The following is an 18,865-nucleotide window of genomic DNA, read 5'->3' on the forward strand; positions in this document are numbered from 1 at the left end:
ATGTGTAACAACAAGTGTTTTATTTACTTAAAAAAGTGACAGACATTTCAAAAGTTAAAATACAATACATTATTCATCAGAGATAAAAAGTGATACAGAAACAGAAATATGTATACAAAAAATGGCTCAACATAGAATACTGATATGGGGAATAATTTCAACACACTGCACTGTCAAGATTCTCATAACCTTAACTTTTATGCTTGAGTGTCAGTGAGTGGGGTCAAAGCAGGAGTGAGTTAAAAAGAGACACTACCTGACCCGTTACCATAAACCTCATTGGTATTTCAAAAATAGAAAAACAAAAAAAATACTGACATAACTACATTAAATTCAAGGGCTTTTGTTTTTACAAGAGTATAGACATGTTCAATGACATTAAGTGGTTATGATTGAACGGCACTACTTTGACGTCATTTCCACAGTTGTAGTGTCGTTGGCTCCATTAACATCATAGTCACCCACTGGGCCACTGACCAGGACCTTCATGCGCCCAGGGAAGTCGTCAAATTTGGGTGACAGCAGGAAATCATACATGAGAGCCGCCGCCACGCCACCGCACATTGGCCCCACCCAGTACACCTACAATGGATAACTCGGATCAATCTCTAAACCATCGTTATCACACACAGGAATACATAGGAATAACACAAAGATTCCAGGAGAGTTCAAAAGGTTTTCTTTTTATCAATATCACATCCGGCGTAATTGTAAAACAATATGAATCTATTACTGATTAACTTGTGAAGGAGGATTCACATGTAATGGAGTCATCTGTCTGCTATGGAGTTATTTAATTATTTAAGCTTGACATATAATATGCATGAAGAAAAATGTAAGGCATGCGTAAAGTGCTTATATGCTTCCCTCACTGACTTACCCAGTGGTTTGTGAAATTATTCAGGATCAAAGCCGGACCAAATGAGCGAGCGGGATTGATGCCACAGCCTGTGTAGCTGATCTGTAATCAACAACAAAGAGACAATGTAAGAGGATATCTTCAACTACATGGTCTGGTGGTGTATATATATGTATATATATATGTATAATAGAGTCTGGCAGGGGTGAGGAGTTTGAGCTAAAACAATATAAATGCATGAAATCATGTCCACTGCTGTGTCTAATCCTAGATAAACATTATACAGCTTTAAGGATGGTTGTAAGGTGCAACTTACTGCTGCCAAGTGCCCCAAGCAGACTGAGAGGCCAATGGCTAAGGGTGCTGAGCCTGTGACATCACGCCGCCTTTTATCAGTGACTGCAATAACACACAGCACCAGCTGGAAGGTTGCCAGGAGCTCTATGCCCACGCCTTGGCTGGGAGTGACACCGTTGAGCTGCAAGAATAGGAGAGGAATCCAAAACAACAACAGTTAATACGTCTGTGTCAGTTTAGATGGATAATTTCCCATCATGGCCACTTCCCATTTAGCAGCAGCTGGTGTTTCCAGGAAGTCCGACTGCAATTTGGCAGATACTCTGAAGTGGCACATTGCTTATTTACTTTTCATTTGTGCAAAAACCTGTTTATTGCCATTCAGTGTTATATAGCTGGGTTACACTCTGTATGGGGCAGTGTAGATATCATGCCCCACCAGTCAAGACAGCTGATATTCTTCATTACAAATTACAGACTGATGTAAAAGTGAAGTTTCTTGGAAGACAACTCTAAAACTCTTAGAGGGAAAAACCCAATATCTTCCCAAACAGCTGAGGAAAAACGTGACATTGCATGTTTTTATTTGCAAATTCTTTGAGCCGTTGCAGTGTGGTGTGCTTTAATCATGTGTCATCACTATCCAATAATAAGCAATGACAGAATGTCCAAAGAACAAAACAAACAATTCAGTGCCAATTCAATGCTTGCATCTTTACCAAATTCCCATTTTTCACTTGGTTAAACATTTAACACATGCACTTTCAATACTTGTGCTTTTGTCACATGGCAATGGATCACAGTTCTTAGAAGTGCAGCATATTAAAAACTCTAAATTTTTAAGTGACATTTTTTCATATATTCTGCCAATAACAATAATATGAACTTTTTTTTTACTTACAGCGTTGAGCCCCAGTGCACTAATGGCACTTGGTCGTGCTCCATACACAATGCCACTGGCCAGAGCTGAGCCCAGCATCTGGGCCACAATGTACATGACTGCCTTGAACAGGCTGATCTGGCAGCTGGCAAGCATCCCAAGGGTAACTGCAGGGTTCAGGTGTGCTCCACTGATATGGCCCAAACTTTGGGCCAGTGTTGCAATGGACAGTCCGAAGGCCAGTGACACCTTCACCTCCTGGTCTGGGTTGATGTTATTCGTGTTCCCAATGGCTGTGGAGATGCTGAGGAAAATGAAAAGGGTCATGCCAACCAGTTCGGCCAGAACGGCCCTCCAGAATTCCTTGCTCTTGAACTCTCTCATGGTGGCTGTGTGGCTGCTGGTTTGAGCTGGTCCCTTGTAAAGTGTGTGTGTACTCACAAACAACTGCAACAGGCTGCATATATAAGGCTGAGGCTGATAATGGTCTGTGGGCGGGCTTTAAAAAAACTAAAAGAGAGGGTCTGAATTAATGAGAAATCCCAAACACTGGTCTCTCACTTCCCTCCCTCCCTCCCTCCCTCCCTCCCTCCCTCCCTCTACTGCCTCTCCCTCCCTCCTCCTCTCTCTGTCCTCCTACCCCTCTCCCAGTACCTCCCAGTGCACCACTTTCTGGTCTTTGGACTTTTGTGAGTAATAGAATTGTGTCCTAGAAATTGTTGTAACCATAGATACATTTTTTCATTCATCCAGGCATTTTCAGCTTTCATGCAGATGTTTCAAATTTGAATTTCCAGCAAAGCGTTTTAAAAAACATTTTTTGCTTAAAATACAGGAAAATGGTATCCAGTTTAACTTAAATTAGTCACATTAATATTTGTACTTCAGCAGGCTAAAAAGTACAACTTTTCATAAATGCGCTCCTGTGGACTTAAGCATTGCATGGATCACTGACAACACTTAAGGGAGCGCTGGAGAGAAGCCTCCCTGATAGTCATTTCAGGTCTAACACTCCCTTTACAGAAAAGGTTTTGAAACCTTTACAAGACCACCCAAATGACATCTTACATGCAAGATCGGAGAAAACCTTTTGAGACAAATAGTTGAGAGAATAAAAAAGATTTATGGTAGACATTCCAGACTACCTCCTTTTATTAGCACAAAATAGAAACGGGCGCAACCAAATAACACAACTGTAACATTTACTAATATGTAACATGTCTCTATATTTTTCAAATGTAGTGAAAATTTAGTTTGTGAGATGGACTTGTTTAAATGGAGCAACAATAACTCATTAACTGGAAGGATGCTTGCTTAATAATTATTACATGTGTTTTAGAGAGAGAGAAAAAAAAGGTTGCAACAGGGTAAAACATCAACTCTGAGAAATGAGTTGTCTCTTGCACCTGGCTCCCAGTTCAAAGGGGTGTGATCACTGAAACGTATGTAATGGAACGGACTTTTCTGCGTCTGTGTGTGTCTGTGTTTGATGAGGGTTTCTCTTTTATTTTCTGAAGATATTCAAGTGAATGTTTCAACACAATTAAACCACCCAGCCACACATAATTTCCTTAGGCGCACCAAACATTTTTAACAAAAAAGCTAACTTAGCCTGTAGGATGCATGTTATATTTAATGAATATAGTTGTGACTAATTCTGTCATTGCACAGGATTTTTTTAGCTAACAGACTGTTTTTAAGCCGCACCAAAGGCAGGCGAGGGAAAGTGTTCTGTCCTTAAACACATTTATGACCTTTCAATTATTAACTTGTCCAGCTTGCACTCTTACAAGAGCAATGGGCTCATATTTGGCATGTTCCTGATGGTGAAAATGACAAGGCCCCATTGTAGACACAATCACACGTAAACCTCAATGACTAATGGGTAAAGGACTGTTTAGATGGAAACGTAGTATGTTACGTTGTGAAATCAGTTGCTTGAAAAACAGTGTGTGACGCAGTGCTGTTTGATGTAGTGGGAATGTGATACGTGCTTCTCTTATTTAAGTGGAATTTCTGTTTAATTCAATCGTCGGATGTCTTTTTGCTGTTGTGTTTCCTTATATATGATTCACAACATAAACTGATGACGGTGCAAGAGTTCTTTCACTTCTACCAGCTCAATAACTGAAAATGAGCTAATAGTCGGCATGTGGTTTAGAGCAGACATACAGTTTATTCTTTAGACTAAAAGATGTTTTGACTTTTACATGATATCACTTCAATTTTTGACAGGGACACTCTTCCTGTGGTGTGCTTTACTGCCCAAGAACAGGATGTAGATAAGGACTGCTGGTGAGCAAGGAATGATGACATATCCTCTGTAGTCCTACCCAACGTACTGTTTGATTTGAACATATGTACTGTAAGTTACACTGCAGGAAACAGAGGTATTCTTTTTGACCACTTGGAGGCAGCACATTAGGCACAACACTGACATAGTCATAATGGTAACTTTATATATATAGACGTGATGGCAAACAGTTGCACATTTACACATAGAGCAGATAAGGAATAACATTAGTATTCATTTAGAGACACTTAAGTCCAATATGAGTGTGAGCCAAAATAGTAAAGCTGCAGGTTGTGAAACCAAAACAAATGAACTAATAGAGGCTAAGAAGAGGGATCAACCCCTTTCACATGTTGTCATTTGAGCCACTATTAATACATATATATTTATTATAGCTAATTCAAAGTATCATAGGCACTTTTATGCAGATAAGATAAGATAAGATGTTAGGCTGTTTAATCTGTAATAATGCATCATATTTTATAAAGTCATTGTATGTTTCTTATATATTAAACCTTAATCTAAAAAGTAACAAACAACATCAGCATTTTCACAACTGAACTTGATGAATTGCAGATTCATCAAATTCAAACTGTTAAAGGACCAATGTGTAATATATTTATTGTACTAACTCATAAAATGACTGTGATATGTTATCAGGGACTAAGTAAACATGCGTGAAATACTGTTTTGTAATTCGTATCTATAATTTGTTTTTATTTTGCTAGTACCCATTGAAATTCACCAATTTTACGCTCTCAACCACTTGTACCAAAATAAGAAAAAAAGTCTCGTTTTATATTCATAAAACACGAACATAAAAAACACATGAATATCATATAATCAATGATCATTCATTCCATGATTATTACTGCTAAAGTTAATTTTCTTCTTTCTGCCTTTTTTGGTGGCATCTCTGATTCCTGTATTTACACACAGCACAACACATGCCCTTATATAGTGTTTATTTAAGATCAAGTGGGATTCTTCATTCAACACACCTTAAGAGCAGATTTGGGTGGTTAAGGTGCATTTGGAGTTGACTTCTCTGATTATTTTGAGAGAATTTGAGAGAATGTCGCTGCATGAGGCCCACTGGCACACAAACACAGCGTGCTGCAGCCATAGAAGCAAGCAAACAAACTGGAATAACTGAGATAGATTCCACCCAACCAAAAAACCCTGAGCTTTGAGTCTGGAGAATAGGGAACGGGGGAGTCAACTCTCTCCAATCTTTTGAATTTGGACTGCAGTACCCATTTTATACGCTTGCGGTCAGTGTTACATATTTCTCTTTTAAGGTATTAGTTTACCCTCTAACACAGTTTTCAATTGCCCAAGTCCCCCATTGACCGGAGTGTACCTGAATTGTTTGATAATCGAATTAATGTCCGGAAGGACGTATGGTAGCCAACAGGAAGCATTTTATGAGAACTACAAAACACGCAACACTAAATGGAACTTTATTTTTGGCACCTTATTATAATTTACCAGTGCCAAGAAAACACACAAAGCACAGTATCAAAGATATACTGCTTTAATGTCACTGTTTGACCTTACTGCAGTATGTCCAGAATCAAAAGACTGCATAAATGCGAGAATTATTAAAAAGTCTAACCAATTCAGGTCTGTTATTTGATTATGCTCACTCTGATAAATAAACAATTAATTAATAATCCAGTGAAGTTGTTTGCATGACTAATTCTGCTACTTGCAGTTAGACTCAAACTGGAAGAATCAACATTCATATTGAAGTTAAATCCTACACTAAAAAGAGTGTGATTGGACTGAAGTACGTTTTTGAGCAGTGCAATGCTGCACATGTTCATGACTTCTTAACTGGTTCTCATCTGCAAGAGCAGGTGTGGTTTTAGGACTATATTGAGGAATACCATACAGGAAATACTGTATATTGTGTGCGTGAAGCAGAGGTGAAAGTTTGTTATGGTCATGACCAGAGGCATGCAGTGCACAGCTGAAAATGGGGGAAAATTCGGAGTCACATTGTCAGTGTTGGCATCTCTTACTGTCAATCAAATCAGCTCCTCTCTGTTCATTTAAAAGCAGTGTGCTCCCTGCAGGGATGTACTGACAGCCTCAGAAAGGAGAGGATAACTTAATGACTAGTAATGACATTCTAACTTCTAAAAGAGCAAACTTGCAAAATAAATTATTAATTCATTATCATTTGTCATGTTAGTCACATCTTATAAACCCTTTATATGTATGTGTACCACTACAATGTCAGTATTCTCCAGTGTGAGACTAGAAATGACAAAATGATTCTTCCGGTGATTCGCAAAGTCACATATCTAAAAGCAAACAGAGACATGTTGACAAAATTCAGCATTCAAAGTCATGACAGTAATGTGAGAGAATGAGGGTCAGTTTTCAGATGAAAAATGTCAAAAATACATCTAAGGAGTGCACTCTCACAATGTTGCACATAATATGTAACCTACTGTTATGTTGTTATGCACATTCTCCATAATATTTCACATCTTTGTAGGGAATTTGCATTTAGTAATCCGCATTGTGGCACATAATTAATAATGATTCATATAAAAACCTTTATTTAATGGTTTGTAAAGAAGTTGTGAGCAGATATTTGTATTCATTAATGTAAGGTAATTGTAATTGTCAACAACTATAACACTGCACCAAGAAACTGCTGTATAAATAGATAAATGACAGTATAGTAAAACACAATGGTAATAACATAAGATATGTCTTCATGGAAGACTTCATGGAAGACATAAAAAATCACAGTGTGTTATAAACAATCATTAAATGTTTATATACTGCTGCTTAGGAGGACTTAAAGTAAAGCATTACCAACTACTTTATGAAGACTTAAGTTTTAAGCTGTGTATGTATAAACCTGTGGTAAGCAATTGCTTTTCCTCTAGAAAATGTAAAGATGACCCATATGCTCCATATATATATATATATATATATGTATATATATAAATTTCCTCTGGGGAAGGAACTCAACTGATCTGCTCTCACAGTTTAAAATATATGTACACCTGTAGGAAAACTTTACATGACTAATTAATTATATTCTATCTCTGTATCCCAATGCTTTTTAATACTTAATTTGATGTCAACTGTAACTACGTGAAAGATGAAAAAATAAAATAAAATATGAGGAACAATAAGACCCAGTTTCCTTCAATAGGACCATCCACATAAACAATATTTTTTGCCTATCATCTTTTACAGCACTGCATCCACAGACAGACGATGAACATCAACAACTATCAGGCGCCCCTGCTTTGACATACAAGACAAAATCTTTCATAAACTTTGCACAACAGTGACTGTAGTGATTCTACAAATCTTCCATAGTTTATGGTTAAACAGATATGGTATCTCTGCATCTTATCAGACTTTCAGACCACTCTAACTTTGCCTCTGCTCATATCTTGTCCAACACATACCTGAGCTGCAGCCTGTGGAGGGATGTGACATTAGACTGAATTGTGAGGTGCTCAGACCACTAGTAGAAGAATGTAGAGAATGCTTAAAAACACACAAAGTATAAACATAGCGAGATGTTCTGTGTGAGTGATTTATGTAAGAGTCGAAATAGGTGTTCTGAAAACCATTAAAATTTCAAGCTAATGGAAGTGACTGCTATTACAACAGCAGAAAGTAAATGTCAAGGAGGAGGTCAAGGTCATGGTGGGCTTGATTATCACATGAGTTGCTTTGGTATTTAGGGTCAAAGGTGCCACAGAGCATAGACAGAGGTTTCCACTCTTACGGCATAATAATCCATACATGCATGCAGCCTGTTCATACAGCCATAAATAATTTTGGAAACTGCAATAAAAGTCTGTAGAAAGTACTAAAGAACTGTGAGGTCCTCTATGACTTAAGAAGAAACACATGTTTTCAGAGAGGTGAAGTTTATTCAAGTGGAACTGTTTCTTATTCAAAAAGGAAATGATTGTATTCTCAAAAGGTTTTGGTTTGCTTTAATACCACAACATTTAAATCTGCTACCAGCTGATAGTAGCTAGAAATGATTGTTGGGTTGGATGTGACATTATGGAGGCTCCTTCTTTTTTAATACTCTATGCAAGTTCATTTGCGTTCCTATTTGCTTTAAAAAAAATAATGGCTACAGTATATTTTAGCAAAAAAAGCAGAGGTGCTAAACCTGCCAAAGTAATGGCAAAAAGAAGACAGATAATAGGGTAAGGTCTCTGTCCAGTGGTGAATAAAAATAGTACATGATGGATAAGTTAAATCCAGTCCAAGTATTGGATGGGTTTAAATGGGGCATATCAATGCTTCTTGTGGTTTTGTTATTTACTGTTATGATGTTGATGTCTATGCTAAACATTGTCAAGGTTTGAAACCTTTGAAAAAAAAACAAAAAAAAACTGAAATAGAGAAAAATACTACAAGTCAAAGCCCCATTTCGGCCTGCTCTGAACGCTTCGTTTGCAATGTTACCAAGACTTCCTTGTTGTGATGATGTCATACCATTCTTGCCCGAAAACGGCTGTCCGTTTCATAACCTTTGTTGTTAAGGTTGTTTTTTTGGCTGTTCGTGTTGTCCAGACACATATTTCGGATCAGAATTGTGCTCACACATGTACGGATGTATTTGAGACATTTCTATTTTGAGTTAAGAATGAGAGAGAGTGAACTACTACTACTACTACTACTACTACTACTACTACTACTACTACTACTACTACTACTACTACTACTACTACTACTACCATTGTTTGTCACATAGCTGCCAAAAGTCTAGAGGTCTGCCAAGGGACAGCTTCTGGGAGCTAACCGATCAGAACAGAGTGGGCACATCAGGAGGGGACCCTTAAAGAGCTAAAAAAGCAGTTAAAATAGCCTGTTTCAGACAGAGGCCGAACTGAGGGGCTGCATAAGAGGCCAGTATAAGTAGGCTTTACAAAAACAAATCATGCAAAGATATACCATAATATAAATACAGACATGAAAATGTGCATGATACTTCCCCTTTAAATCATTTGTCATGGTTACCATTGCCAGACTAGAGTAAACTACAAAACAAATTTATCATACTACACTACAGAGTCATCATGATCTGTCTCACTTTATCAGTTTCTTTAAACAGATATTAATCTCCCTTTCCTTTCTTGCCATATTGTCTCTAACCAAAGCAATTCAAAGTGGTACAATGCGCTGAAAAGGGAAAAGATGGAATCAAACCATGCACATGCTTGTTGAGTGTTTGTCGGGAATACCGCGGATTTGTGGTTGAACAAACAAACTGAAGGGTTAAAGGTTGAGGAGCAGGGACAACACAGACATCCAGTGACCCGCAAAACTGCCTGTGACAGTTAGGAACTCATTTTACTAATTGCTCAAACTTATCTAATTACAGTTTGGTCATGAGGTACTAACAGCAAAACAAATATGACGCTGTAACATTTTATCTGAAGTAAACAAAACACCCATTGGAACAAGGATGGTAAATTTGTTCCTAAACAGATGTTTTGATTGCCGGGACAAGGAGAGGTCACTCTCCACAATGACCTCATAGTTACAAGGAGAGGAATTTAGCTACAAGCGTGTGAAAGTAGACACAGACAAAAGAGCTGACTGATTATTACATGCTAGGGCAGATTCCTTATGTGTGACTGTCATGATGTGTTATCCAGAAAGCACCAAAATACACACTTGTTCACACCTGCACACACACCAAAATCATCACTGGTAAACTGCTTCCTTCAAAGGTACATATTCAACCCTGTAAGACACAAATCACAATCATGTGACAGCTGCTACTTAGCGAGTTCAGGTCAGTGCGCTGGTGAGCTGCCCCGGACCTGACTATCAGTTACATAACTAACATGAACCATCTCAAAAGTGGCATGACCCAAATTAACCTGTTATCCTCCCATTATTCTCATTGTTAGCTATTTAAACATAAGAAAACGATCCAAAAATATATCCCTGCATGTTTCTAATACATGTTGGATTCATGGGCTATTTTTAAAACCTGTGGTTTACTTCAGATGTTTACTTCATGATTGATCCATCTCGCTTAACAACACCAATGAGCTGACATTGCCTTGCATCCAGATATTGTTAGAAGACAGGTGAATTATGACATCCCAGAAATTTCCTGCTGGCTCTGCGTCACTTTGTATTTGTTTTTGAGATATCCAAGGTGTAATGTTGGGTGTGGTTGTTTCAGGATAGGAAGTACTAGGAGTTCTAATGTTGCTTTAATGGTTTTTGGCTTATCTGACTTCCACAGTGGGAATGTAATTAGGGAGTTATAAGGTGAAACTGTTTATTTTTGCAACAGCCATCATAGGATATCCTCTTATTCTACATGTGTCTCATGGCAGAAGAACTATAGTACATTTGTATGCCTCTCCACACCATTCATGTCTTTTGGCAGGATTTCAGTCCAACTGAAACTATGCAGATCTGCTGTTTGTTCATAAAATCAATATTGGTACAACAGCTGCATAAATACATGTATTATAATGCATCCTTACACTCAGACTGTGTGATCTTCAACTTATCCTCTGTAAAGGAAAGGCGTCTAAATGTCTTCAGTGCAACAAATGACTTTCCTATCACCCTCAAACTGTTTTACAATAGTTTGCAACAGCATTAAAACTTCTTATCTGTGGTGGGTTCATATAACCTTAAACATTAACCGATTAGTCTTCCAAAGGATTTTGTGCTCATCAGATGGAATGCAGCTTCCTTTTGTCTTTAAAAGAGATATAACTGAGGTGAATTATCAAGATTAATCTCAGTTATATCTCTTTTTGTTTGGTAACAAGTTTCTTTGTTTGAGATTTGCCTGAGATCTGGTGAATCAAACCACCATCTGCAATTCCTTTCTGCTCTGATGCCTACATACGTCCATCCCTGAGGAAATTTACATTCTCAGTCTCTGTGTTCTCCAGAGCAGACTCACAAATGCGTAGGGGGGGCTTTTATTAGGGGGATCAGTTCCCCTCAATTGTTATGTGCGGCTCCTGGCTCTTTGCCTATTTATTACCATTGGAAAGCCTCTTGCTTGTGTCCCCCACCTCTAAAAAACCTATACAAAAACATTTCTGAAAAGCTTAGTCAGGGGTCGGTGATGCCATGACAACAGTCTTAACATTATAGACTTATTCCCGCTTTAGAGACCATATCATGTTTTACGCATCTCTGTGGTGAGTTCACCAAGGAGACCTTGCTGATTAACCACGTAATGATTTTGGCACATTGAGGAACAGCTCAAAGGCTCATTGCTGAACATTTGTTGCTGTGAACAGTGAGACAATATAAGAAAGTAAAACTGATTGTTCTTAAAGCTCAAAATTCACACCATGAAAGCTGGCATATGTTTGAAAACCAGATAAACCAAACAAATTATAAAAAATATTGCCTCTCCTCAGTGTTATGGACAAAATAGGAGATCATTTTATGATAACTTCACACGTAGTAGAATTACAATGAGAGCAGTATAGTGTAGCCACCTGTCCATGAGAAGATAATAAAACAGGTAATTATATCAAGATAACACTAGTCTTTATCATTAAGTTCTCTAGCCTGAAAACAAGTTTATAAAATAATAAAAACAAGTGTTCTAACTGATAAGAATGGACTTTGTACTGCCAGCAAACTCTTCCCTTGCCATCATAGAATATGGAAGATCATGCACTATCCCTAAACGCCTTCATTTGATTTGATACGTTTTTTTTTTTTTTACATTGCCTGTGGATAACATCTGGAACACAATGTTCTTAGAGAGGAGAGAAATTGTTTTGTTGATTTATAGGGTACTGCAGCTTCAGGGATGTGCATATAGGCTATGCACATCCCTGAAGCTTTAACATCACACATAAATACTATAAATTGAATATTTTACTTAAAGCAGCAGTAATTATTTTATTAGCCAATTATAATCAGCTGAGCAAGCTGTAAATACAAATTTGACATTTTTTCCCCCACTTGGTAAGTAATAAATGGTGTACTGTGGCCTATGAACAATTTCATAATTACAAATCAGCAGACAAAGGGCAAGATAAGTATTCATTATGATTAATGTCATCTGACTTGGTGAATGCGAGTCCAATATTTATTCTTCTGTTAGCCCTGTTTTGGTATCCAACAACTCCAAAGGGAAATATTTGGCTCTTTAGCTTAGTTTGGTGCTGGGCAGGTAGCATTCAGTCAGCTCAGAAGAGCTTTTTTGGTGAATTCACCTGCTTGCTGCAACTGGAAAAAAGGTTCATGAGAGCAGTTTGATTAGATCAAAACAGTAAACATTCAAAGCTTTAAAACCAAAACAGTGATCTTAAGGTGCTAAAATGCTTAGTTGAGTTGAGGAAACAGCAATCAGTTTCCTCCACCTGGTCACATCACACACTGTCATTTGATTCCTTATTAAAATGAAAATATTGATTACTGCAGCTAATAATTACCTTCTTAAATAATAAAAAGAAGTCCTGTGACATACATTCTTTGAACAAAAGAAAAAAACCCTCCCAAAGATAAATAGCTACATTTTATCTGATGCTAAGCTGGTGGGATGTGTATGAAAAACCAGGTTTATATCGTCAGGTTTTATTGCAATCAAGTAGTGGTATCAGGTTGATCTTTCTCTTTCAAACAGAGCAGCACTTAGTTATTTACGACGACCTGACACAATCTTTAAACTAACTGCAGCATGCTTCCTTGGCAGAAACCTGGTTCACTGGGAGGCAAGATATGCAACTATGATGTGTATATATAAGTTATTACATTGTGAAGCCTCCCAGTCAAAGTGTGATTCTCAATATACTGCCAGCTGTAAATCTTAGCAGATATTTTATTAAAACATTCAAACTCAGCAACTCTCAAGTGCTTGAGATAAGAAACACTATCTCAGCTAAATTATTATGATTATTATAGATATTGAATATATTAAGGAAGTTCTAATCACCTTTAACCCACTGATAAAAAATATCCTGTAATGCTTCAAAATAAAGAAAAGCAATCACAGTTCATGCAAAACATGTAATCAAAATGAGCAATTAAGAGTTTGCTTTAAGACCCACTGGTTCTATAAAAAAACAAAACAAAACAAAAAAACTATCTCAATGATATCTGCTAACTTTCATCTTTACAAGGATTGCAAAGTCAAAATATTTATGTGATGGATGACTGACCTGACCTGACTCTGCATTCTTCAGCATAACACAACTATTTAATCTTTGAAGATATTTCTTTAAATGAGTGAATCCATAAGAACATAAATACATCTACTTTCCTGGTAGATACCAACAGCACATATTTGGAAAATCAGCATTGCTGTGAGCACAACACATTTTTGTGTCCCCAAGGAGACAATACAATGTATCAAATCAAATAAAGATAAAATTAGATCAGATTAGATTAGATCAAATCAAATTGTAGAATGGTTCACACATGTTATTGCATCAGACAATCTGATATTACCTTTCCTGATGACAGCTGACACTTCACACATCAGATCTCAGTGAATATTTCACTAAATATATGAGCAAGAATTAATTACACTAAACAGAGCAGCCAGTGAGGTTGTAAAAGAGGCACATCATGTACAACAAATCATTTCTCATTCATTTCTGGTTAGTAACAATGTTTGTTAAAGGTTGTCTGATTGAACATATTGCTTTATATTCATCAATCCACTTTGCTACACTCACAATAGAAGCATTTTAACGTCATATGAGCTTAGATAATACAAAAAAGGGATTCTGAGTTTACTTTTGCAATAACAATGATGTCATAATCACTGAAGAAGAAATGGTCTCTTTTGGTTTGTCCCCTCCCACACAGAGTCCAATGCCACGTGTCGGTAACAGAGCAGCCTCTATTGGAAGTTGTAGGGATGCTACATGAGGGTGGACACTTGCTGTCATGGGAGGTTGACCCTTTGGGCTTTGTGGCGTTCTTACCAAATCTACTGCTGCTCACAGAGGTTCAGTCAGATGACAAAAATTAAAAGTTGGTGAGGAGGAAAGCGTTACTCAAATAAAAAATAACTAAAAACGATATTTTGTTTCCAGATTCTTTTCAAATTAACGGAAAAGACAATACAAGTATATAAAAAACTTAAGATATAGCATATTCAAAAAGTTGACATGTGCCCTTGTCTGATTCAAGAGAGGGTACTAAGTCCAACTTATGTATGTGAACTGTATGTTCCGTACATCTGTTCTGTCAAGTATGAAAATGCACAAGAGAGTAAGTGTGGGTGTGTGTACGGGTGTGTAAGGCCATCTGTTTTCATACTGAGAAGGGAAACAATGAAACCAAATTAGACTATGTCCTAAGCGCCAATCTACTGGGGGGCCACAAAAAATGACAACAAAACTCACTTCCTTATCATATAGTAGACCTCATTATATCACATATGCCTATGGGCTTGACATTGTGTGTGGTGCACAACCAATGTCTTTAAATAATGACGAAAGAACACAATTGGCTGCATATGGCTCATGTGTACACGTGCCTCACACCAAGATTTCATGGGCGTAGCTTGAGGACAACAATGATAATTTATGATGTCCTCATACTTTTAATTTCAGGGAGAGTATCGAAACCTCAGTTTGGAGTCCTGCCTAACACAAAGAGCAATACTTTTCTTATTGTTCCCAAGTAGAAAACAAAATGTTCTCATGTAGCTTCTTGTGTCTCTGTCTGATGATGTTGACATTATGAAAAAGCCACAAAACTGTTCCCAGTCCATCTGTCCCAGAACATAATATTCCAAAAGTAAGCGGCCTTCTTCAAGCTGTGTTAATCTTGTGAGAAAGTGTAATATTAAGTTGTTTAAAAAAATAAAAAAATAAAATTGATTTATCTTTTCACACAATCATTGAAATGACTGGAGAAAACAATCTAAAAGCCTTTTTTAAAGATCTACTAGTACCAATGAAGAAAGGGAAATCTGTATTTGTAACATGTGCACTCCATTAAAAATCTGCTAGTGTTCATTACAATTCTACTGCTTCATCATTGACATATTACATATTCTTGTGTATCTGAAGATGATCCACAAATATCACTAGATTGAGTTTAAAAATAAATAAATATATATATATATATATATATATATATATATATATTGATTTTCACTTTAACAAGTAAAATATGTTTACATTATGAAATCCACAAGAAAGAAAGAAAAACACATATAGAAAAACTAAATAATAAGCACATCATAGGTTACAGTGATAATGTGCAATAAAGGCAATCAAGAAAAGCCCTGCAGTATGATGGCCGAGAAACCAGGCTCCACATAGTCAACATAGTTCCCAGATTTTATACAATTGGTCTATTTTTGAATGCAGTATAAGGTACTCTAATGGCACTACATCAAACATTACTCTTTGCCAGCCTTTTACATTTGGTGCTTTTTCATTATTCCACTGGAATAAAATGTTTTTCCTCACAGCATAGGTAAGAACACACTACAGTCTTTTAATGTTTTTTTTTTTTGATGTTGCATATCTGCTTGGGAGGCCCATTGTGAAGGGCACTGGGTGCATCTCCAGTTCCAAACATAATATTTTGTTCTATTTCAAATAGAGAGTGAGTGATTTACAAAGAAAGTGAGTCAGAATACCAATTCCTGTCTTGCATTTAAGGCACATGAGTGAGAGAGTAAGGTTAAAATGATGTCAATGATAGGGGGACATATATCCATTCTGTGTATAATCTTAAAATGTATTGCTTTGACATGAATGTGAACTGAAACTGATTTAGCATATCTCCAGATAGCTATCCACATGTAAAACAACTGACAGACATCTTTCCAACAGTAAGGTATATCTACATTACTGTTACAAGAAACTGTTATCACCATATTGATTGAGAATAACATGCTAGGTTCTCAGGTTTTTAAAAAATGTAAAAATGTAATTTTTTTTCATCTAAGCAAAAGCCTCATTATGCTGCATATATATGAGAGGTACAGCGCACTGTTTCTCAGATATTATTGATGTACAGTGGACCATATTTTTTAAATACTTCTCAAAGTGTGTAAGCTGTATTTTTGGAAATGGTCTGTCATAAATAAATACAAAACGTGATAGCACCTCTCAAGGGGCTCATCTTGCAAACAACAAACTTGATTTGACTTCAATCCGACCAGAAATGACCTTCAAACATCACAATAGTTGAGATGATGCCAAAAAAAAGTAGAAAAAACATCTTATCACTCACTCACGCAAGGCCTTAAACCCTGAATCCCCCCCACACGCACTGAAGGATCCCTTCCTTGGGAGTTCATGGATCTAAGTTCCTGTTTGGTGAAATTGGTGACTGGTATTCCTGGTAAATGCCCTATCCATGACCTGTTTTTCTTTTCTAATCTAATTCAGATTCTCTTGATTTGTTTTCTGCTACAGGTTTGGTTTCTAATGGCGCCTGGTTTGTAGATATATAGATTAATGCAAAGGCAGGTATTTATCAAGGTTTGTATTTTCTGAAAGGCTGTTCTTCACAAAGTCTTCACTTGGTACCACTTTCTTAATAACTTGTAATGTATCTTTATTATTGGTAATAACATAATTAACTGATGCTTTATAGATTCACCATAAGCCATTAATAGAACAACTTTTGAGTTGTCAAACTGAAAAATCTCTAGGGCAAATGTTAATCCTTTCTGAGCCACTAAGCATAGATAAAATGAATTAAAAACCTAACAATACAAAAACTGTCGCACTGAAGCATAAACAACAGCCAGATAGATTTTTCTAAAAGTTGTTCTTATTAATGCTCTATAACTGATCTGTACAGTGTTATTTTTTTATTTATTTTTTTATACATAAAGCCATTAGTTACAACGTATAAACCCTTTATGAAGGGAGCTTTATTAGAAAGTGGTGCACTCAGTTGTGTATATTCGGACTAAGTATGGAGCACCTGAACTTTAAAAGATCAGTTGTTAAGTGTAAACCAGTTTTCTTCCAGGTGATATTGTTGATTTTGCTGGTTTAAATGCAGCAGTAATAGAAAGTGTGGGTGTATTGATCCCTCACTATGACAGTTATGCTAGGACTACCATCATGTTTGAGTTAGCAATGCATATCTCTGTTTGTGGCCTGATCTTGTTTGACTTTCCAGTGTTTTTCAAACTCTAGGCAACACATTCTTGCCCTAACATCTGCACCAGTTTTGATAATTTTTCAATGCTACTGAGATAAATGAAAGTCTCCTCTTCTCTCAGATGTGCTGTCTGCTAAATGACTGGCTCCATACTGGTGGTATTGATTAATAGTATCTTTGTTTACTTTCTCCTGCATCTGTTGATGCCTGTGAGAAAGTACAGCCAAGTTGTCTGTGAAGTCCAGGTCAACATGCTAGCTCCACAGGGCTGTCTGGATTCCTTTTCTTTCCTGTAGTTACTGTTTTTAATGATGATATCAATGATGAACATTTTGACAGCGCTGCCTAATGTAGCCTTTAATGTGGAAAGTCCAGCCAGCTAAACTGCAGGTCATACCTTAGAGTTTTTACCATGAACATGTATTAAAGGCCCGTTATATTGTGCTTGATTTACACATAAAGACAAATTCTAAATTATGTCTATTTTGTGGATCAGGTGCATGGAGGATTGTCCTTACAAAAGCCTGACCCTTGGCCATATTCTGGTCCAAATCCAATGTCTTCCACCTTTTTCTACAAAACACTGTGAATGACCTTTCCCTGGAACCGACAGTAGTGATTCTTTAATAGATATTGCAAAGGTTAAAGTCAGCTTTCTTTGATATCTTATCTGCCAATCTTTTGCCGTGTAGTCTTTCTATCATATCTTTATAGACACTCAAAAAGAGGTCCCATAGAAGTAAATGTTTGTACTAACACTACATTTTCTCTGTTCCAGAAATGTTGTAGAGGTTTTGGGAACCCAAATGGGGCAGGGGGAAAAAAACAACACAGACAACTAGCTTCAGTCCCCAGCAACTGTGCTTTTGGCTTTACCCCATTAAACACCAATGGCAGTTTTCACTGTTGGGCAGCTGGTGAGGGATCAAGTCCTTATTTCAGCACTAAAAACTAATTTCAATTGACCTTTCTCCCAGTGCTATTTTTTCTAATTTTTTATCATTTGTGGTACATAATTGTAGTTTCTTGACGAAGGTATAACAAGGTTTTTTTTTCAAGAAAGGGTATCATAATGTACTTATACTCCCAACTATAAACATTTTCAGTTACCTTCCTCTGAGATCTCCTTCATATCATCTGCAAGTGTGTTAAAGACAACATCTACATCTCCTTTGGCAAGCTCAGTTACAGAGATACATGATGCATATACAGAGATAATTGGATATAATTTACACATCTGTACTGGAAAACCTGAAGCCAGTCAGATCCCCTGGATCAGTCAACAGAGAACCCGATGTATGTCCGAGATGTTTAGAAGTCACTACTAGACGTTTGGGTAAAGAAGGGCGATGTTGCAACAGACCATCATCTACTGGCTTCAAAACTGAGCATGAACCTTATCAAAGACTTGACAGTTTGGAAATCAAACAGCAAAACCTTA

At 37.0% G+C, this 18,865-nt stretch overlaps 1 protein-coding gene across 1 annotated transcript; it reads right to left on the reverse strand.

Annotated features, from left to right (window-relative positions):
- LOC133990190 (aquaporin-1-like) lies at nt 1-2,496 on the reverse strand. The gene is made up of 4 exons (XM_062428399.1): nt 2,058-2,496; nt 1,176-1,337; nt 881-961; nt 1-582 (listed from the first exon to the last, which is right to left on the reverse strand). The coding sequence occupies exons 1-4, from the start codon at nt 2,418-2,420 to the stop codon at nt 403-405; spliced, it is 786 nt and encodes a 261-aa protein (XP_062284383.1). The 5' UTR covers nt 2,421-2,496; the 3' UTR covers nt 1-402.
- Between the last annotated feature and the right edge of the window lie 16,369 nt (nt 2,497-18,865).

The sequence above is a fragment of the Scomber scombrus genome, chromosome 11 (assembly GCF_963691925.1).
Source record: "Scomber scombrus chromosome 11, fScoSco1.1, whole genome shotgun sequence".
Taxonomy (NCBI): Eukaryota; Metazoa; Chordata; class Actinopteri; order Scombriformes; family Scombridae; genus Scomber; species Scomber scombrus.